Source organism: Elgaria multicarinata, chromosome 2, assembly GCF_023053635.1.
Source record: "Elgaria multicarinata webbii isolate HBS135686 ecotype San Diego chromosome 2, rElgMul1.1.pri, whole genome shotgun sequence".
NCBI lineage: Eukaryota > Metazoa > Chordata > Lepidosauria > Squamata > Anguidae > Elgaria > Elgaria multicarinata.
Window position 1 is genome coordinate 89610122 of NC_086172.1, and position 22087 is coordinate 89632208.

At 41.9% G+C, this 22087-nt stretch overlaps 2 protein-coding genes across 22 annotated transcripts in view; one reads left to right on the forward strand and one right to left on the reverse strand.

Moving 5' to 3' along the window:
• The window catches only part of IGF2 (insulin like growth factor 2), a 960921-nt gene that overhangs the window by 442652 nt on the left and 496182 nt on the right, over positions 1-22087 (reverse strand). The gene's annotated exons all lie outside the window — the stretch shown is intronic.
• The window catches only part of TNNT3 (troponin T3, fast skeletal type), a 49675-nt gene continuing 30534 nt past the window's right edge, over positions 2947-22087 (forward strand). For 10 of the 21 annotated variants that reach the window (XM_063117145.1, XM_063117150.1, XM_063117141.1 and 7 more), the window contains exons 1-4: positions 2947-3054; positions 16391-16425; positions 17766-17779; positions 20922-20939. In XM_063117145.1, coding sequence (XP_062973215.1) covers positions 16406-16425; positions 17766-17779; positions 20922-20939 — 52 coding nt within the window. In that variant the 5' untranslated portion in view covers positions 2947-3054; positions 16391-16405. The remainder of the gene's footprint in view (positions 3055-16390; positions 16426-17765; positions 17780-20921; positions 20940-22087) is intronic. The other 11 variants (XM_063117148.1, XM_063117155.1, XM_063117153.1 and 8 more) reach the window with 2 other exon arrangements.

Here is a 22087-nt window from a genome sequence, read left to right on the forward strand (position 1 = left end):
AAGAGGCTGCTGGAGGCGCCGACCTCTCTGGGTGGCAGGGGGCTACCCAGCAAAGGAGCCTTGCCAAAATGATCTCGGAGGAGGAAGGGGGACCCGGGAGGCCAGGGAACAGCGAAGGCGTATTTCGTGCGCTGGAAAGCGCGGAGGCAGCGGAAAGCTTGTCTGCTCTGTTCCCTGGGTGCCGCGGGCCCCCTAGTGGCGGAACGGCGCTCTCGACACCGCCCCCCCCCGCCCAACACTCCGGCAAGAGAATTTCTGCCCCCACCCCCGGCCCAGTCCCTGGGCTTCGAGTTCACGCCCCAGGCAAAAGATTCCTGGGCCAAAGCTACACCAAGCACGATATGACACTTTGAAAATGATTTGAAAACTGTACATGCAATGTGTCCTGGGCCCCAACAGTTGTCAGTACTGTTATAAACAGGCAATAGTGTAGATCTTACTCTGGAGAATCCAGCTTCTCAAATGTTATTACGGAGAGAGAAATCCACCATTTGTTTGAGATTCCCCTCCCCACTTAAAAACTCTCTCCTTTCAATTCTTGAAATGCTTCCCGAAGAGGCAGTTGTCATCCTGCATTAACAGCTTCTTGTGCTAAACATGACTGCTCCGCTCCTCCTCCTCCTCCTCCTCTTCTTTTTGTTCATTTGATTTTTTTTTCCATTTTCCAGTACAAACAGTAAACATTTTACCTCACCTCCTTCCCTCATCCCCCCTTTAGGTTTTCCCCTCCTTCATAACCTCTTATATTTAAAGAGTAAAAGTTTTATGTACATAAGTGAAATCTTTAAGCAAAAATTGTATATGTCAATAGCTATATAGAAGAAAACTAAAACAAAACTTAAATAAAAGGGTTGTGTCAAGGATGTGCAAGGGCTTATCTATTTTAAAGACAGTTCACTCATTTCCAAGTAATTGAATATGTCCATGATTCAACTGTAGCAATATTTATTTATTACATTTTTATACCACCCAATAGCCGAAGCTCTCTGGGCGGCTCACAATATATTAAGCCAGGATCTACGCTACTGTTTTAAAATGGTTTGTAACAAGTGACAAGTGTTGGGGCCCAGGACACACTCCACATACAGTTTTCAAACAGTTTTCAAAGTGTCATATCCTGCTTTGTGTAGATCACATCATATCTAGTACTCATTGACTTTCAACAAACTCAGCTCAAAGCAGTCAAAGGTACAATCCTATGCATGTTTAGAAAGAAAAAAACCGTTATAATTCCCGATATGCTGGCAGGGGATGCTGGGACTTGCAGTACTTTTCTCTCTCTAACCATGCATAGGATTGCACCCTGCTTTGAGTTGTTGAAACTCAATGAGTAAAACAGAAGGTGAACAAGTGCCACTAACCACTGACAGGTATTTAGGGCTAGAAAATCAGGAAGGCTTCCCATCCATGAAATGTGGTTATTTTACAGGATGCCAATTATTATTTCAGATCCATAGGTATTAACGGTATTGACAACTGTTGGGGCCCATGGCACATCCCATATACTGTTTTCAAACCACTTTCAAAGTGTTATATCCTGCTTGGTATAGATCTGGCCCAGATCAGATGTAACCCTTCCTAGAGGAGTAAGCCATGTTAATCAATCGTAGCAAAAATAACAACAAGGGTGCTTCCAGACAAAGCCTTTATGGCACTGTGCGATGTTTATTATAAGGCATCCAGACTATGTCATGACTATGTAGTGATGGCCACCAATTTGGATGGCTTTAAAAGGGGGTTGGATAAATTCCTGGAGGCAAAGGCTATCAATGGCTACTAGCCCTGATGGTTGTGTGCTATCTCCAGTATTCGAGGCAATAAGTCTGTGTGCACCAGTTGCTGGGGAACATGGGTGGGAGGGTGCTGTTGCACCATGTCCTGCTTGTTCATCCTTGGCCGATGGCTGGTTGGCCACTGTGTGAACAGAGCGCTGGACTAGATGGACCCTTGGTCTGATCCAGCAGGGCACTTCTTATTTTCTTGTGTTCTTACGTTCTTACTCGTGACCAGTTTTATTCTTACAGTTTTTTTCCATATTTTTTCCTTAATGCAGAAAATCTTTCAAGGAGAGAAAAGGCAGCACAGCTGCACCATGCCTTCTCGTTGCTACCACTAGGAGCCCTCCGACTGGAAGAACCCTGTGTTTTGTGGCACCTTAAAGGCTAACACATTCTATTATAACAGATGAAACGGAGGCCTTTTATATCAGAAGCCAAGTTTCAGAGTGTTCCTTATGGTTGACATTTCAATCTGGCAAGCCCAGCTGTATTCCCCCCCCACACACTCCAATGAGCTTGCAAGAGAATTGGCAGGGCCTTACGACTTGTCCTATCTGCTAGACCATTGTGATGACCCCAAAACAGTTGGCTCCTCATGCAGTTCAAGCAATGGAGCTCCCCTTATTCCTCACTGAGATGGTCTTATTCCTCACTGAGAAACCATTGTATGCAGCCTTCCTGAAACACAGCAACACTGCCCTATTTGCCGGAGTGTGTTTCGCCTCCAGTCTTTTAGAAGAGCAAAGAAGAATGGCTTACAGTCTGTGCAGCCTATAGTGTTATTGAAACTGGAACAATCGTGGGGCCACATGGGCTTTAAAATAGGCAGACCACTGAACAGCACTAGGCTCTGTGCTTCACTGCACACTTGAGAACTTCCAGCTCCTTTGCGCTGAGTGACCCTCTTTAAATTCTGCTTGCTTGCTTGGGTTATAAATATAGAAACCTAAGCTATAGGGTGGTTTCCCCCTCCCTCCTTCTCTCTCTCCAAACATGTCCCTCCCATCTTAGCCTAGTGCAGTTCCTTCAGCTGCTCCTATACTTGGTATGACCTTTTCTCATCCCTGCCCACCCCCTTTCCATCCATCCATCCCCCCTTCTTTCTTTCTTTGCTCTTTCCCTCCTTAGTGTTGTGAGCCTGGTGGCCAATGAGCTTCTCTAGAAGATCAAATGTCACTATAACAGGAGGACTTAATCGCCTGGTGGCGTTTGCAGACCCAGCAGCCTGTCCCATTCGGCAGAAAGCTCCTCGCGTCTCTCAGCTCCCCCCTCGCAGGTAAGAAGGAGATTCAGGCGAGGAATAAATCTGTAAAGGGAAGAAAAGAGAAAGAAGAGCATGTCCAAATCTTCTAAGTCTAGGAAGGAGTGCAAGGGAGATGGGCAGGTGCTCATAGGCCTAGATTAAGCACACATTCTTTTCCTGGTCTTTTCTATTCTTTTCTTTTTACCTATTCTGAGGGGGACATGCTTCAAGGCAGTAACAATAAATAGTAGCGGTCCATTTAAAAAATATGAAATAAGGGGAAAGGCACATCAAAAGTACGGCCTGTGACCAAGAAATATATGGCCCTGGAGGTGGTCAAGAAAAGTATGTATCATATACACAAAACACTCAAAGTCTTCAATAGCCATAAAAGGCTTAGCTGAAAATACTGCTTCAAGTGCAGTTTTCCTTGCAGCTCGAATTCAATTCGAGAGGGATGGCAGAAGTTTGGGTAGACATACATAAAAGCAATGCTTTTATGTGACGTGGGGCACCAATGAACAATGTGGGTACCTTTCAGAAGGGTATAGAAGTAAAGTCCTTGAATATGTTTACTATGGCTAACTTATGCAGGTTTTTTTATTTTTTGTTTTAGCAAACTTCATTGTAGATTTAGGTGACTTAAATCCCATTGACTTCGAATAAATGTAAATCAGAGAGTTATGGTGGCATGATTTTGAATTGGGGTTATTTCAGTTCTGTATTCTAGAATCAGAATGGCAAGCCAGTAAGTTGAGCTCAGTTGAAGGATAAACTTATATTGAGTAGTAATGATTTTTGTGTGTGCTCTTTTTGACCTCCATTTAAAGTGTTGTGGCATGGAGGCTGTTAAATGTGTCAGTCATGTGCTTTAGTTAGGGATCATTCCTGCAAATTATTCCTAGATCTGATATATTTGTGAATATATAATACAAATAATTGGCTTCCTTGACAATTATGTGTTCTGTGCTGGATTCTTGGAAGGTAGAGCATGTATTTTATAGGGAAGTGTGTTGCATGTATCAAGGTAAACGAAATGTGCAAATCCGGCCGTAGTATACTTTTGTGGTGCTTAGGATTTGTCAGGAGTAGACTCTTAATTTATGTATGTTTGCCCAACTTCTATAAGTAGGGCAGATCTAATGGGGACCCCAAGACAGTAAATTAAATTTTTAGGCTTGAACCTGTTTAATTGCAGCTGCCCTCTTGGAAAGCAGTGGTACTTTGGTGGGTGTGAAAAGGTGTTTGATAGGAAACAGGCCTGAGTATGAAAAATGGTCAGGAATCAACACATGGCTACCTCTTTTTAACCAAACCATAATGATGGTTATGTTCCTTGACCATGGCTGAGTCTGTTAGGCTCTTTTTGAAAGTTAGAGATGCTGTGGTCATTCTGGTTAATACTATCCCAATAATTGGCATATTGTTTTATGTCTTCATCCTATGTGGAAAGACCCTTGTTACTTCAAAAAAGGGAGAGGGAGAACAAACGCAAAGCTTTGCTTCCCTACAGTGGGTTATCAAGTTGGTTGAATACAGCTGGAGGCATGACACTGGTGCCATCGCGTACATTGCAGGGCCCATGTACAAGCTGCTTTAAATTGCTCTGTATGGCAGCTGCCCCCATACGGCAAGTCGTTTTGTATATAGCAGCTCATATGTGAACTGGATAACTTTCTGCACACCACTGCAGGCCTTTTTTGGCTGTTCATGGGGTGGTGAAGGAAATCATCACACGCTGACTGCCACCGTGTGGCAGCCATAATATGTGCACTGGACCTCAGCTAGACTAGGATGTGTCTCTTATTTTATTTTTTCAGCCAATAAAATGTGATGGTATGAAACCCTCCAGTGTACCACCATAATGTGAGTTCCTCTACCCTATTCTGAAGTGTCAGTGATCAAGATGAGAACACTCACCAGATTGGCTGGCTTCCCTTGAGAGCAGGCAGCATCTTTTATTATGATCATCATGTATTGTGCAGCTCACTTGCAGCCATTATGTGTATGTCTACACATGTCATGTGTTTGCCAGGTACAAATTACCTGAGATCATCCTGCTCTTTTTCTTATAGCATAGAATAAGTATCAGAGGCAGTAAGCCTATGTACACCAGTTGCTGGGTAACATGGGTGAGAGGGTGCTATTGTACCCATGCCCTGCTTGTGGGTCCCTGGTTGACAGCTGGTCGGCCACTGTGTGAACAGAGTGCTGAGCTTGATGGACCCTTGGTCTGATCCAGCAGGGCTCTTCTTATGCTCTTAATAAGTATAAACTAATCTGACATGGGAATGCTTTTTTGAGGGGAGAATTCTGCTTCTATGAAGGAGCTTGGCTGGTTAGTTTTTATATCCAGGGTTCTTCCAGATGAGGCATTTACTGTGCAATTGCACTGCCTCATTCATGGAATTTTATGGACAGTCCAGACTTCATCATCTTCCACTTGTAACCCTCCTGTGTTTTCCTACTGCTTCCTTTACTGCAGAAAATTGGTTAAGGAGAAAAAGATGGAATTGCTGCACAATACTTTCTAGCTGGTAGAGCTAGCAAGCATCCCCATTCTAAATCTGCAGCGATTTTAGTTGAACACATCTCATTTTAAAGGGAAGACCAGTGGCTCACAGATGTTTAACAATGAAGTTATCGCATTGATACAGACTTTGATAGCAGTATGATTTATGTAGCCTTTGGCTTATAGCCAACAATCTACAGTATGTTTTACTGATGCATTTATTTGTGTGGACAGCAAGTTTGCAATACCATCTGCAACCCCTTTAGAGCCCTTCTAACAGCCAGAACCTTAACAGAAATGTCACAAAGCATTCCAGCAGAGGGTGCAGTTGTGTGAAAAAGGATTGGGAAAGATAGGCCAGGTTTCGTTCTGAGTCTTTCTTATTCTTAGCTAACTCTGTCCTTTGGAGACAGGCAGAGCATAACAAGAGACCGGGAGCACAAATGGATGGGATTAAGAAGGAATAACTTGAGCTTTCTTTCCTCTTTTCTTTTTTTTAAAACTCCGGCTGTTGGTTTCTTGGTCCCAAATATAGGCTCACGTTGCAAAGCAGCTAAATGGTTAAGAAGGATTTCCTTGAGGTGGGGAGAGAAAGAAACCGGAGGGACTGCAGAGAAATATACACTAGATGTTATTAGACATGTCAGATTGACTAGAGAACCTGCCCTGGGGACTGGATCTGTCTGCCAAATGACAGAGAGTTATTCTAAGTGTCGCTTGCTTCCACCCTCCTGCCCCCCACACAGAAATTGAGCTATACCTGCCATGTCTGCCCTTCAGTGCTTGCCCGTTTCCTTTCTCTCTCTTCCTTTCATAATCTTGCTGTCTCACCTCCCTTGTATGGCCAAGGAGAGGGAATGATTGATGGGAGGGAGGCTATTTTCATAAATGGCCTCTGAGGTGTAAGGGAGTAAATTCAATCTATCAAGGGGAAGATGGGCACATTCTCAGCTGTTTAAGAAGCTCCAGAGGAGATGGGGATTGTGCTTTTAAAGCCAAGAACTGGAACAGATTTAGGCCAAAAGGAACATATAGTTCGGAGCAGGAAGCAGAGATGGGCCAGGCGATTTATGTGACAGAACCATGATCCACTTTGTCTGCTTCAGTTTGGCTCAATATCGAACGTTTATTTATAACTTCAGCCATCATACAGGACCTAGCAGCCTTACCTGGGTTTAGAATGTGCAACTATGTGAGAACTGTGTGCAATAGGTGATTGATCCTGAACTGTTTTAAAGTCATGCGATACAGAGGTACGGTCTCCAAAGGGTAAATAAATGCTGAAACAGATGTGGCACAGGGGTTCCGTGATTAGGTTCTCCAACTTTTTTTTCTTTCTTTTTTTACCACAAGAGACTCTAATTTTGATGTGAGCAGCAATGTGGGGTTGGAGTTGGGGTTGTTTAACCCTTTTCCTTAGTTCACCCTGAAGGAAAAAAATTCAACCATAATACAGGTGTCTTTATTTTTCTCTCTCCTATGGGGCGTATAGCAGTATGGCAGGGTGGGGAAATTTAACTTGGAGAATAGATTAACATCCCCTGCAATAAAAAAAGGGAGTGACTATTTTAAAGTTTTAAAAATGCTTTAAAATAAAAATAAAATTAAAAAAATAAAATGCGGGACTGATTATGGATCTTCCATGTCTCATTTGCCTTGATCCTAAGGTCTTCTGTTTCCTGAAAATCAGCGAACTGAGTCATCTGATAGACCAGGGCATGGAACGCATTGCAAAGAATGCTCTGCCTCTGGTGATCTAAAGGTGAAACATCAGGATAAGATAGAAACAGAACCTAATTTCAGCCTGGCACTTCTCATGGTTTAGCCATCAAACACTGAAGAAAAGAGTAGCCCTGCTGGATCAGACTAGATCTATCTAGTCCAGCGTTCTGTTCTCACTGTGGCCAACCAGCTGCCTGGGGAAAGCCCAAAATTAGGACATAAATGCAATATCACCCTCCCACTTGTGTTTCCCTCCAACTGGTGTACATAGGCGTACTGCCTTTGATACTGGAGGTAATATATAGTCATGATGGTTCGTAACCATCGATAGGGGTTAGAGGATGGAGCAGCTGATCAAAATTCCCAGGATGCTATTTAGAAGGTGATCTCCCAGGCAACCAGGACCCAGAACATACAAGTCTATAGGAAAAAGGAAAGCTTTGAAAAAATTAAACAGATCAGTTTAGAAACAATGTTAGACTATTTATTTATTTATCTATTTATTGCGTTTTTATATCACCCAATAGCCAAAGCTCCCTGGGCGGTTAAAGCTGTAAAGCTCGGTTGATATAACTATTTGAAAATGATTTGATGACGCCCATTTTCATGAAGTAAATGAATGAACAGCCATTTCTCCCCTCACACTTTGCTATTTAGACTTGGCCATGATACTCCTTTGAGTTCATGGTATTTCTTCCATGTCAGTGCTGCCCTGTGTTAAATGGGTTTATCTGAAATGATCCATATCATCTGAATATCATCTATATTATTTGGATATGTGTGGTTGTATTATATTTCCATTATTTGAGTTGTGACACGGTATTGTGGTTCAGTTTCTTGTGCCTCCAAGCCTTCATAACAATTTAGGTCCTATTTGCAGGCAATTTACCAAGTGTAAGAATGTCCGTCTCTTAATGGACACATATTCCAAATTGGAAGACCCTTAAAACACTGAAGCCTGAATTAGTGTTTCAGTTACTTGAAGTTGATATGAATTTATTTTAAAAATTCCTGCTTGCATACAAGTGATCCTTTTTTTGATCTCATTAACTGGTTTACTAAATGAAGTTCCTGTAGAAGGAATCAACTGGAGCCTAGATGGACTGCCCTTCCTTTCCATCCCGAAAAAGAGCAATGGGGAACAAGTCTATCTAGGAATGATGTCAGAGAAGTGCCTTTGCTCTCAATTCACTTTATTTGTCCTCAGAGATGTCCTCACATAGTCAAATTTGAATGGTTGTGTTATGATGTTGCTGTAACTAGGAAGTGGAGCTGTTTTCAAACACAAACAAAAAAAGATGGTGTCAAAGTTGCAGCCAAGCAAGGAAGTGCTGTTGCCTGAAAGGTTGTTACACAGAGGAGGGCCAGGATCTCTCCTTGATCATCCCAGAGTGCAGAACACAGAATAATGGGCTCAAGTTACAGGAAGCCAGATTCCGGCTGGACATCAGGAAAAACTTCCTGACTGTTAGAGCAGTACGACAATGGAACCAGTTACCTAGGGAGGTCATGGGCTCTCCTACACTAGAGGCATTCAAGAGGTGTCTGGATAGCCATCTGTCAGGTATGCTTTAAGGTGGATTCCTGCATTGTGCAGAGGGTTGGGCTTGATGGCCTTATGGGTCCTTTCCAACTCAATGATTCTATGAATGCCAGATAAATAACAGGGGGTGTTATGAGGTGGCATCTTAATGTGTGTCAGGTGCTCTACTATATGAACCTTTTGTACCTTCTCCAAATTGTTGGAAAGTGAGGGCATATTTTGAGGGGGGAGAAAATACTCATGACGTGAACCCTGCAGGGCTGGCTCTACCATTAGGCAGAGTGAGGTGGCTGCCTCAGGCAACTGATTTAGGGCTCCATCACACCAGCGTTATAGCCTGCTGTCAATGTGGGTTGTGTTCAAAGGACTTAGATGACATCGTCCATGTCCTGCCCTGACCTCGCTTCCCCCGCCTGCCCCCCCCCCAGCGCTGTTTTTTTGGCAGGGGGAAAGTCTGGTTCTTCCGGTAAATCAAAAGGACAACACACTACCCTCAATGTGTATTTTCATCATTGCTTTCAATCCGATGTTCTGCAGATGTGTTTTCAAGGGGTGGAGAGGGGTGTGCCTTTTCTCCAGCGGGCATTTTCATCTTAAAAGAAATGTGGAAAATGCACCCTCCTTTCCAGCAGCGCCCTCATTTTTGAAGCTAAAGAGATGGAAATTGGCACAGTGATCGCTCTTAAGGAGGGCTTTAGCTATGCCAAATGTGAATCAGATTGGGTCATCCCTTGATTTTAAGGGATTTTTAAAATGGAAATTAAACAAATGCTTACATCTGCGTAAGTTTCAAAGATAAAGAGATCAAAATTGGCACTGTGATAGCTCTTAAGGAGGGCTTCCAGGATGCCAAATGTGAATCAGATTGGGTCATCCCTTGATTTTTTAATGATTTTTTAAATTCCCCCCTTAAACCTTTTTCCTGGTAGTTCACTAATGCGAAGGATCGCTCTTCCATTCCTTTCATCATATGAAGCTGTGCAACCTCAAGTTCATAAACTACAGATCTGCTCGTTCCCTTACTCAAAAGTAAATCCCATTGATTTCAGCTGCATTTACATCCAAGTAATACTAATGCATGTTTACCTTTCAGTAAACCCCTTTGAATAGAGAGAGACTTACTCCTGAGTAAACACATATAGAACTTACTTTTAATAGTGTGGTCACTCAGAAGCTTTCTGGAAGTGCTCTGCAACCCCATGCTTACTGCTTTGGTCTTACTTATGTTTACTCAGAAGTAAGTCTCTCTCTGTTCATTGGTGTTTACTCAAAGGTAAGCCTCCATCTGATTTTACTATGTTCACACTCCAAAGTCTCCAGGCACGGTGAGGGGAATGGGCATAACCTAGGCAACAGGGAATAACCGTGTGGGGAGGAAGGGTGCGGTGTCCAACTACCACCAACCAATAAACTATAGGAGGAGGTACAAAGGAGATCTGGGGGGGATGTGCATCTCAATGGAAGAACAGCGATATGCTGGTGTGCACGAGAGGAGAGGTGTAAAGATAAATGTAAAAGCTCAAAGGTGTAAGTTGATCAAGCTTTCACATGCTATGGAAACGAGGCCGGATAATTCGAGGGTAAACCAGGGCAAACATGCAGATGTGATGGAGCTCTTAGTCTGATCTGAAGGGCAACAAATTATTAGTTATTTAATTTGTTGTTGTTGTTCTCTTTTTATTGCTATGGATGGGGAGAGATGCTTGTGGATTTTTTTTGCCCCAGGTGCCCGATTAACTTGACCAGCCTTGGGTATTGTGCATCTTGACTTTGAGGGAATGGTGGAATGGTGCCATTTGCTGTCCCACCTCAGCTAGCCCTGATGAAAGGATAGGAAATTGGTAGTAATTTAATTTATTATTGTTGTATTTTTACTGACGGGGCAGGGGAGACATTTGTAGGGTTTTCTGCCTCAGTTGCTAAAATAGCTTGACTGAACTTGACCTGGGGTGGAAATAATTTGCTCCTCCACTTCAGGCAGAATTTTTTTGAGGTGGGGGGCAGTTGTATGCCAGAGTTCCTGCTTATAACATAAGGGTTGTTGCCAGCCATGTATGAACCTGGACACTTTCCTTGTAGCCAGTTTCCTATGGGTAAAAGTCACTTATATTAGGACCACCCACATTTCCTACATGTAGGCCCTAACTGTGACAACCCTACTACAGATGTGTAACTTGGGGCTTGAACACATACCAGGAAACTGAAGCCATTTGTGTACATGCAGCAATATGCATGTATGGAAGATCATGCTGCATGTTACAACTTAGGTGCAGAATTTGCACATAGCTGACACCAATTTTCTACAGGGAAATCACTTCTATGTAGGAAAATTTTAATATGGGAAATGGCCTGGGATCATACGGAAAGGAAGAATCAGTGGTGCTCAACATGTGTTTATTTTATACTAATGTTTATTATCAACCTGTATGTAACCTTTTGGCTGATACTAAGGCCTTAGCTAGACCTAAGGTTTATCCCGGGATCGTCCCAGGGTCATCCCTGTTCATGTAAATGACACACAGGATATCCGGGGAGCAGGCAGGGACAACCCTGGGATAATCCCGGGATAAATCATAGGTCTAGCTAAGGCCTAAATCCTTTGTTACAAGGAGCTGGGCAAACTGGCCTAGAAATTATGGAATATCATGGGGATTAAACAGATGACTTGTCATTTTTAGCATGAACTACAAATTTAATCCACCATCCCATAATTTCTAGGCCAGTTTGCCCAGTTCCTGATAACATGATGTTATGCGTGTCCCTACCCCACACCAGTGGTGACCAGATATCTGGGGTAGGGAGATATGCTATGTCATGCCATCAGGATTTAGGTAAACTGTCGTAGACTATATGAAGAGAGAGGTGGCAGTAATGGCCATGCATTTAAAATAATGTGGGGGTGGGTGGGCTAAAATGTCACAAGCTTCTTTCATTAAGCTAAGTACTCCCCCTTGAAATTAAAAAAAAACTCCCTCAGTAACAAATAAGACAATGACTAAAGTTAGATTTCTAGCTCCCCTTCCCCTGGGTTCCATGATATATTAATAGGATATAAGTATAATTTAATACCATTTACATGTGGGGAAATATTGTCCAATTTAGTTACAAATTCAAAAGAGTATTTCTCATGGCATAGTGAAAAAATGGGATTGTTTTATATATAGACTTATTGGTGACCATTAAAATGGCCATCTGCTTTCACAGTTATTTAGTACTTCTGTTTTTGTTGCAATACTGCCCAAGGGTGGCTTCATTTTAGAAGAACATGATCAAAGCTGGCCCAGCCTGAAGAGAGACTGAAGTCCCCACATGACTTAGGGATTCTGTGGTGTAATTTAGGAGCTGCAAATTATGAAAAGTATGCCAACCCTGCATTCTAACTACATGGACTTCAGCCTCTTGCAGTGACAATGGGAGTACTTCTAAGGTGGTGCTTGAAGCGGGCATTGCATAGGAGTTTCATAGAAGAATGGCTCCAAGCCAGCACCATATTGTCTGAGATGGTAGTTCCCAAGAGCAACTGCTCTAAGAAGCTGTTACACAATTGACATTTCTGGTAACATCTTGGAAATGACCATGATGCAAGGCACTATATATGTGTGGGTGTGCGTGCGCATGCACGTACGCGCACGCACACACACACGCGCACACACACACACACACACACACACACACGGATTCTGCAGTGTAGTAAGTATGATTGCCAAACCTTAACTAATGGGAACCATTTTGTTACTGCTTAGAATCTCCCATTTTTTTCAACTCCTAATGTGGAAATGAAACGGCATATTTTGCTCTATTCCCAGCATCCACCATTGGCAGCCCACTAGCAGGACTCTCATGACTAATAATGTTGTAATCACTAATCAGTGGGAACCTTTCAGTAAAGTGTCAAGTAGAGAAAGAATAAACTAAAGGGATGCTCATTCCTGAGTTGTTAAATGTATTCACTTAAAAAAAGATCTGTCTTTAAAGGCTTACATCAGATCTGTCAAAATGGCTGCATGTCTTTCCTATTAAAATGCATTCTGCATTGATATATATATATATATATATATATATATATATATATATTTGATCATCATAAAGACAAGTCAGACTTTAAGTTATTAATCCATTTGTATTAGCATCAGGAATGTGAAGGCATATAATCACTTCCAATACATTCACAGTTATCTTTTCATCTGTTAGTTCAACAAAGGCCCTGTTTAGATGACACTTTGGGCATTGTGGTTATGCTAACTATGGTTAATGTGGTTATCACTAACCACACCTAGTGCTGCTGCCATACGACCATGGAACCACACCCCACTGTGTGATTTGCCTACCTACACCCTAACCACTGATCCCGGTAATCATCTAACTGGTCCATTCCGCATCCCAGCATTGCTTATGGCATGCACAGCCCTGGGCAGCCATTTCCTGACTGTTGCGGGCAACTGTGTTGAGGCTATGGCGCCTGCGGGCACTGACTACAAGACCCACCGTGGCTCCCAGCAGCCATTATGAGAGCTGTGTGCTCTGTCCCTATCTCGTGATATGTCCATCCTGGTGGCCCCGGTACAGGCATACAAGTGTGCCATGTATGGAGATTTCAGATGAGAATGCGAAATGGTGGAGCGTGTATTCAAAGATGCTATGCAGATTTCTGGAGCAGACATCCCACTGGCTGGACAGAGTGGCCTGGCCAATTTCAGCTGTTCTTGCTGCGGAGCTGTATGGTAGCACTGATTTAACCATGTGGGCCTTACAGACGACACAGTTAGGGCTGCTAACCCTGTTGCAGCATGTGGTTAGTGAAGGTGGTTAAACCATGGTTATGTAGGAACCATAGTTAGGGAAAATGCACTACACAAGACACGGTAAGCCTTCATGGTTAGCTCAAAATGCTTAACCACCATGGTTTAGTATGTTGTCTGAACAGGCTCAATGTCAAATGAGATATTATTGGTCTTTGGCAAATTTATACTGTTGAGCAACAATTCACAGCAACCACCCCACTGCTTCATGAGGCACATAAACCGGCCTTCTGGCTTTTGGAATTACATCAGCAGAGAAGTATTTTTTTGTTCTTGTCTTTATTTCCAAGGAAAGCTCATCTCAGGTTATGAACCACTAGAACAGCCTTCCCCAAACTGGTGTGTTGCAATCCCAGACATCTGGAGAGCACCAAGTTGGGGAAGGCTACACTAGAAGATTAAAATAGATGCATTGGCCATAAGTCTCACAGGAACCATTTCTGGAACAGTTAGACTCAGTGGAGGCTGATGGCTCTGATCTCAGTGGGGCTGTGAATCCATTCTGGATTTCAGTCAGAACCAGCCAGAACTTTATCCAAAAAGCTATCGAAGGTGTTGAACCCATTTTGGGGATAGGATTCAGCACACTGGGTAGCTCCTTTAGACTTCTGGATGGTTCTGACTAAAACCCAGGACGGGTTCACAGTCCACCAAAGTTGGAGCCGCCAGCCTCAGTGATTAGACCGGAAGGAGCCTTTGATGGATTTTCTGTGCTTCTTTTTTCACTATGGAGTTGCTGTATCACCCCACCCTCAAACTATATACTGTATTTTCTGGCGTATAAGACTACTTTTTAACACAGGAAAATCTTCTCAAAAGTTGGGGGTCGTCTTATACGGCCAGTATAAGATGACTTTTTAACCCAGGAAAATCTTCTCAAAAGTTGTGGGTCGTCTTATACGCCCAGTCGTCTTATACGCCAGAAAATACGGTATATATGTCTTCCTAGCTGTTGTTATGGGTGCATGACTGGAACACTTAGAGCCTCTCAGCATAGTGCAACAGGCTGTGTAAGCACACACCCTTCTGGGTGTTTACATTGTATCATGAAGTGTCACTGGGAGCCGGGAAAGATCCCTTATATGGCAGGGCTGTTGCCTCCGGGATTATTAAACTCTTCTGAAATAGAAACCTGGAGAGCCGCAGATGTTCCTTTAGGACACACATCCATCTGCCTGTTCCTTCAAGACTCCTCTCATGTATCAGCTGAGTAATGAAGTCAAGACATGGCTTGGGTTTCCTGGGGAGGAGCTCTGTTTTCTAATTAAAGCTCCATCCATCATGGATTTAGGTGGATGTTGGATGAAATCCCTCCTGCGGAGCTTATCCCTGACCTCCTTAAGGGCTACTAACTCTTTAAAAATAGTCCCGCAAAGGCATCTCTAATTGGCATCAAAAGGGGTCGGTCCATTGCTGTTTCAACCCACTTCTGAGACTGCTGCTATATCTTTTTTTTTTTTGAGGGGGGGGGGTTTCTGAAGGCCTGCATGGCTTAGCTTGTGCAAGGAATCCTGCTCTGTGGTAAAACATAAGAACATGGGGCCCAGTGCTTTGCTGCCTGGGCTAAACTGGTGTTTCTCTACGTTGTCTTAGCAGAGCTGTGCCATTTGCTGCAGCTGGGGATTGAGAAGGCCATATGGTTTTAAGTGAGAGCAAAAATCCCTCATGATCCCAGCCTTTCCCGGAGCTTCCCCTGTGGTATGAAAGCTGGCTGTCATAAATACAAGCGCTAGCCAGATAGCATTACCCAAATAATCCTGTGAATTCTGGCATTTTTCCATCTACCCCTTGCAAGTGCAGCTGATCTTGTCATATTTGTCTCTGGTATGAATACAAGCCTAGTAACCTTAGCAACTGTGTGTGTGTGTGTGTGTGTGTGGTGTACGCATGTGTACCATAATTGTTCATTATCCATACCGCAAGGTGGATCAGTGAGGCCTAATGGGCAGAGTGCTAATTTGGGCCTCAGTAAAAAAAAAACCAAAAAACCAAACCAAACCAAACCAAACAAACCTCATATCAATTTCACTGACTCTCAGACTCAGTTTCCCAGCCTGCAAACTTCCTTACAAGCATTATCCGGAGGGAAAATGTGAAAAGAATGACAGAGCATGCTGTGCATTTAAAAGTGCATAAATTGTTAGGTTTATTATTAATAATACATTATAATACTCATGTAGAAAGATGGTGATAGTTGGGTTGTTGCCAGGGTTGGCATGATTGCTTTGAAGTTCTAGGGCAATGTTTTGGATTACAACTCCCATCATCATTTGCTATGCTGGCTAGGACTAATGAGAGTTGTAGGTCAAAACATCTGGAGGGCTACAGGTTGCCACCCCTGGGGAACTTACTCATTACTGAACACCCTCTTGACATGTCTTAAGATGCTCCTTCGTACACATGGTATTGTGTAGGCCTGGTTTAGTTCCATTAGGGCTATTAACTATGTGAGTTTACCTTGGTGGGCTTCAAGACCACAGCCTTTGACATTTTATCTCAGCTGGGAGTTAAGTGTATAAAGTATTTTAGGGGAGAAGGAAGTTAGGTTCGGCTCTGACAAGTGACAGGCTAGCATGATTAATTTGATCGATGATTAATTTTGTGGAAGAGTTTTAGTTTATGAACTATATTGCGTAAAAAAAGGTCTTATATATCAAGTTAAATTGGCATTGCTGTACAACTAAAATGTTGTGAGGCTTTTGAACATCTATAGACAGACCAGATGTCATTCTTTTCAGTGACAAATGTGTGTGACACTTACTTATTCTGCCCTTCATTTGTTCTTTCATCTAGAAACCTCCTGCCAACATGTCTGACAACGAAGAAGTGTAAGTAGAAACAGATCTCTATGATCATTGCTTTTCAAGGGCCATTTTTCATGAGGCTTCTTTGCAGAGTCAAATTACTAACCTTCACAGGGGCAAGGACCAAAATCTTATTCCAAAGTCAATGAGAAAAAGCACCTGCTAATTTAATGGGTTCATATGACCAAGGGTCACTCGATCCAAATGTCCAAAATCAATGTCACAGCAGTGCCTCTCCTTCTCTCAAATACATGGATATTATCCAGACACAGTATTAATATCAGAGATGTGTGCCTGGAATGTAACTTGTTAGCTGTAAGTTTTGGATGTAAGGTGCAGAAAGCATGGAGGACAATATCTGGAAGCAGAATATGTGGAAATTGCTCCATCCTTGCAGACCAGATGCAAAGGAAGGATGAGTCCCTGTGTCTTTAAAAAGTGTGTAGAAAAAGGATATTGGGGAGTTGCAGCATGTCACATTGTACTCTGAAAAGTTGCCCCTGCTAAAAAAAAGAAGCTCTCTTCTACACAACTGCTCAGGATTTCCTCTTGAATAATAAATTTGTCTCTGCACTGTACCACTTCAGAGTACAAAGGGGAGCTCATATGAATGAATGCTCCTCCCCCATACAACTCCCCCCCCCCATAGAAAACTAGATGTCAGGGAGAAGGCTTAGCTTAGCCTTTTTCCTGACAATTATTCTATGTGGAGGCGATGATGATGATGTGGTGTGGAGGAGCATTTAATCCTGAGAGCCTCCATGGTTTATCATCTCGGTGAGAACAAGGCCATAGAAATGTCTCTGCACCTCCCCAAGGGTTAGATTCTACACTGGTAAAAACGCAGAAGGGAGAGGATGGGAGATTTACAATAGTATTGTGATAGATTAAAGGAGGAGGGTCATTTGGCAGTGGAGTGAGTGGAGTGAAGGTTGAATGGTTTACAGAGGAAACTATACTAAAAAGGGTTTTTTTTAAAAGAAAGCTTTAAGTCATGATAGTGTCTTAACAAAATGGGAGAGGAGTGCTGTTTCAGGCTGGAGGAGCAGCATTCAAATGCACTGCCTCTGGGTCTGACTTGTGAAGTACTCCCATTATTTATTTTGGCAACAACTAAGAGTTGAAGGATGTTAGTTCAAATAAGGCAGATTATATGGATTCGATTTACAAGCAGCAAGTCAATCGGGTGATACCTAAAATGTAAGAAGAATTTAAGCTGTGAGCCTATGCACACTTACCTGGCAGTAAGGATTTATTGCCAGGTAAGTAGGATTTATTGCCAGGTAAATATGCATAGCATTGCACTGTTAGCCAATCTGAACATGGTCTTATCTTCTCTGTGTTTTTTCTTTCTTTTATAACAGGGAGCAAGTAGAGGGTGAGTATTAACAGTCCTTCTTAATTATACGTACAAGTGCTGTAAAGTGCCTCATTTTTCCAGTTTATTTTTGTGATCCATATTAGTTTGTTGTTGTTTTAAAAAAATACTGAACGTGAATACATTAAGCAGGTAATATCCTGAGCTAATATCCTTTTTATTATTCAGTTAAGTTGAAATTATTCACATCATGAAGTTTGCGCTTAACTTAATTAATCTGTGATCCCACCGAGTTTGAGGAGATAACTGTAAGCAGCTGCTCAGCGTGAGCAAGAGTATCCAACGAACAACCGATTCCTGTCTCCTCATATAGGTGCTGTGACCTGTGCCACTGTAGCAACTGTAGTATCTTACATGAGGCAAGCAAGGCAGGGCTTGCCAGCTCCTGCCCATTGCTTCTAAAAGCCAGTGGAAATCCTTTAGCTGGCGCAATGCTGGTATAATGGCATGAGGGACATCAATGAACTTAACTTGTGGATTTTAAGATGGCCGCAGTGCCATGTTCCTTTGCTTGCCTCGAAAACTACCTCAAATCGTGCTTGTGTGTCACATAAAGATTTTATCCTCCGCTCTTAGTTCCTTAATCTTAGTTCCTTAATCACAGGTTCCTCTGTACATATACCTACGAGTCCTGATCCTGATTTTATGTTCAGCAGAAAGAGCTGCCTGCAGTCTTTTAAAGCTATGTTTGTATAGAATTCTGGTTTGTGTTGACCTTGCCATAAGATCAATGTCCTATTTCATGTGGTTGGATTTCCCCCTCTTACTTACTAAGGTTTGTAGTTCACCCACATCATATCCCATCTGCCCTCCCACCAACACTCCATTTTTCCTTTGTTGTTGTAGAGCTGCTGCCATCTGTTGATGACACATTTTATAAAAGAGACATTTAAAACATGTCTCTTTTTCTTGCTTTTTCATTTCAAGCTTTGTACGTCTTGACATTTATTAGCAAGGATGGCCTAAATCAGGAGTGGGCAACTTGTGGTCCTCCAGATGTGTTGGCCTACAACTCCTATCCACCCTATTCAGCATAGTTAATATTGAGAAAAGATGGGAGTTGTAGGCCAAACAAGTTGCCTACCCCTGGCCTAAATGAACTAAATGCTTTAAAAAACAAAAACGATTTGCAGATTGTCTCCACGCATTTTGAAATGCTTTGCCCGCCAAAGATATATTTATGTTATATATATTATAGTAGATTGGCAAACAATGACTAGGTAGCAGTTTACCTTCTCCATTGTTCATTTATTTATTTATTTATTATTTATTAATTACATTTCTATACCGCCCAATAGCCGGAGCTCTCTGGGCGGTTCACAAAAATTAAAAACATTCAAAGTATAAAACAACAGTATAAAACCATAATATAAAATACAATATAAAAGCTCAACCAGATAAAAACAGCAGCAATGTATTTATTCATGATGTATGATCTAAATATATCAACTGCCCCCAAAATATGTGGATTTGTGCACTGTATGTTCATCACTCTGTATTTGTTCATAATCCCAGCAGATGCTATTGGCACAGACTTTGTTGCATTGTAGCCAAATGTGAGAGTAAATGATCCGCACTGGGTGTCTGCTTCTGTGAATGTAGTATCTCTTCTCTTTGGATTGGAGATAGATGGCATACATTTTTCACAAGTCTTTTCCTCAAGCTGATGCCATTTAAGAGGAAGTTGAACCACAGAACTGTAAAGCTGGAATGGAATTGAAGACCACCTAGCACAAAGCTATGCACTGTGGCAAGATCTTGCGTTCTTAAAATTCCTGGCAGATCATGTTCTGGAAGATTGCAACCTGTGCTCATCTACCTCTGGTCTCAAGCTTTGTCATAGCAAAAAATCTCCAAAAAATCTCATCCAGAGCATGTTTATGTAGAACAAAATCCCAAGGATTTCAACCCAGGGGATCATTTCCTGCTTGGTATACTTAGGATTTCAGATGAAGATCCAGTCTGTGACTGTACCGCTTCAAAATGCAAGTCGAAGATTTATGTTTGAATGCTCCTCCACCCTAAAACAAGCCCACCCTGCACATATAAAATAAAACTAAGTTGGAAGCCTTCTCCCTGACTAGGCATGACTCCAGCACACTGGTACGTTAAAGTCAAAATACAGATTACGTTAATCTCATAGTGTTTCTTTAGTGTAAGTGCACCCAACTCCAGTTGGGATGGGGGAGCTCCACTGATACCAATGGAGACTTTTTTCTTTCTTTTATCAAGTCCCCTTGCCCCCCACCCCCACCCCAGTTCTAGTTAGGACAGCTCCACAGAAAATCTTCCATTGATTTTCACAGTCTCTGGTTACAGTGTCTATTAATGAAGCAAAAGCATTTTATGGGGGAAATGCATCATCATCATTTCATTAAACACCTAAATTTGTTTACCAATATTTTGGCTGTTTTTTTAAACACCAGATCACAGCCCAATATAATTCATGTTCAGAGTGAAAGATCACACTCTTCAGTATTAACTTGTTTGGTGTTTTTACAAACACCATACTCCCATTCAAGAGATCATCAGAGTAAACTAGAGTAGGCAGTGAATTGCCCATGACCACTTAGGTCTAATTCTACAACAAGGAACAACATTATATCCTACAGAAATCACTTAGGCCAGATCTACACCTTATGTCAAATCACTATGAATGTGGGTTGTGCCCCAACAGTTATCAGTGCACTTCAATGCCTCTATAAAGCAGTAATGTAAGTCTAGCCTGAGTGGACAGAGATCCTTCTTTGGAGAGTTCTTCGACCCAAGGTGACCTTATTTTACAGAAGTGTAACTCCAGTTATTTCTGGCTAATTCTTAAATCACGATATGTTAGACTTGCATTAGAACATCTTAAGTAACTTATGAAAACTCCGTTACAATCTGTCATTCGTGTGGGAACAGCAGCAAGTTCACGCTATTTGCACGTGATTGTCTCCAGACTTGAATGAATCTTGAATTAAGATTTCTCAGAAGACCATGAAAATCTTTTGGGTTCTTTGCTCTTGATCATGAAGGGATGTTTGTATCATCAGTGAGTTCTTATCATTCACGTTAGTCCTTGTGGTCCTTGTGTTGCAATTGCTAAGCAATTTTGTTGATCCTGCTGCTTTTCTTGTTTTCTTTTTTTATCTCAATGCAGAGGAATACGAAGAAGAAGGTAACCTAAACTCACTTGGAATGTACCTTCTCTTTCTCTGATTATCACTTGATCTTCAGCTCTTTCACTGCCTGTCATTTACCCATCTCTTTGATATTGTCTGCTAAAGATGATCTGAAATGCTTGGTGAATAACTAGCTATATGACCAAGCATTTATCTGATTGTTTCATTATGCATCCAGCTGAATGCACTTTATAGCCCTCCTAGTTGCATAATTAGATTTGAATTTATGGTGGCAGAAAATCCATTTATAATATTCCATTCCAACACAAGTTATGATCTGCACAATAAGTTAAACATACTTGTTGCTAATATAAGTTTGGGAAATGTATATCATTTTTAGTTGACAAATGATTTGACAAGCTACTGTATAGCAATACAGGAGTGCTTAAAAGATGGAGTTTAAAAGATTGTCTCTCACACAGGTTCATCAATGCTGTGTTTATTGTTGATAGAATTTTGCCTGTGATTCAGGGAAGCTTATAGGATCAGTGTATTGAGTGAGAGCAAACATTATATTGTTTATTGCTACTGTTACTCTGACGTGGAGGTGTTAATGTGTCTTCCTCATACAATAAAATGAAGTTAATTTCTTTGTTTTGCTGTATGCCAAGTGGGAAAATTCTCATATATTTTGAAGCCAGCAGTAGTTACTGGTTACTTACCATCTGCTGGTATTTAGTGATACAATGTTGTCCTCAGATTATAAAGGGAGAGAAAGGAATCCATTCAGAGGACTGTTGATGTTTTTTGTTGTTCAGTGATATATAATGTGAGTGCCATGGATATGGTGACTATTATTATGGGTTTCTTTCTTCACAGTGGATGATCACCTTCATCCACTCCCACTTGGAAATAAGGGCTTTCCCAGTTACATTTGGGTATCAATTGTTGTAGGCTAGATTATCCTCCCATGTACTGTAGGCCACAGAAACAAGTTACTTTAGCTTGTAAAAGAATTCAGCCTCTAAACTATGTGAGAAACACATGGTTCTTTCAGTCTAGTTGTGAATACTATAGAGTTGGATCCAACAGTCATGCAAGCATACTTCTGCATGCAACACAACTTCCTCTAGTGCAATGGGGGTTCCCTTTGCTATTCTCCTTCCTGCAGCACCCCATATACACTCTAAATCTGCTCTGGTAG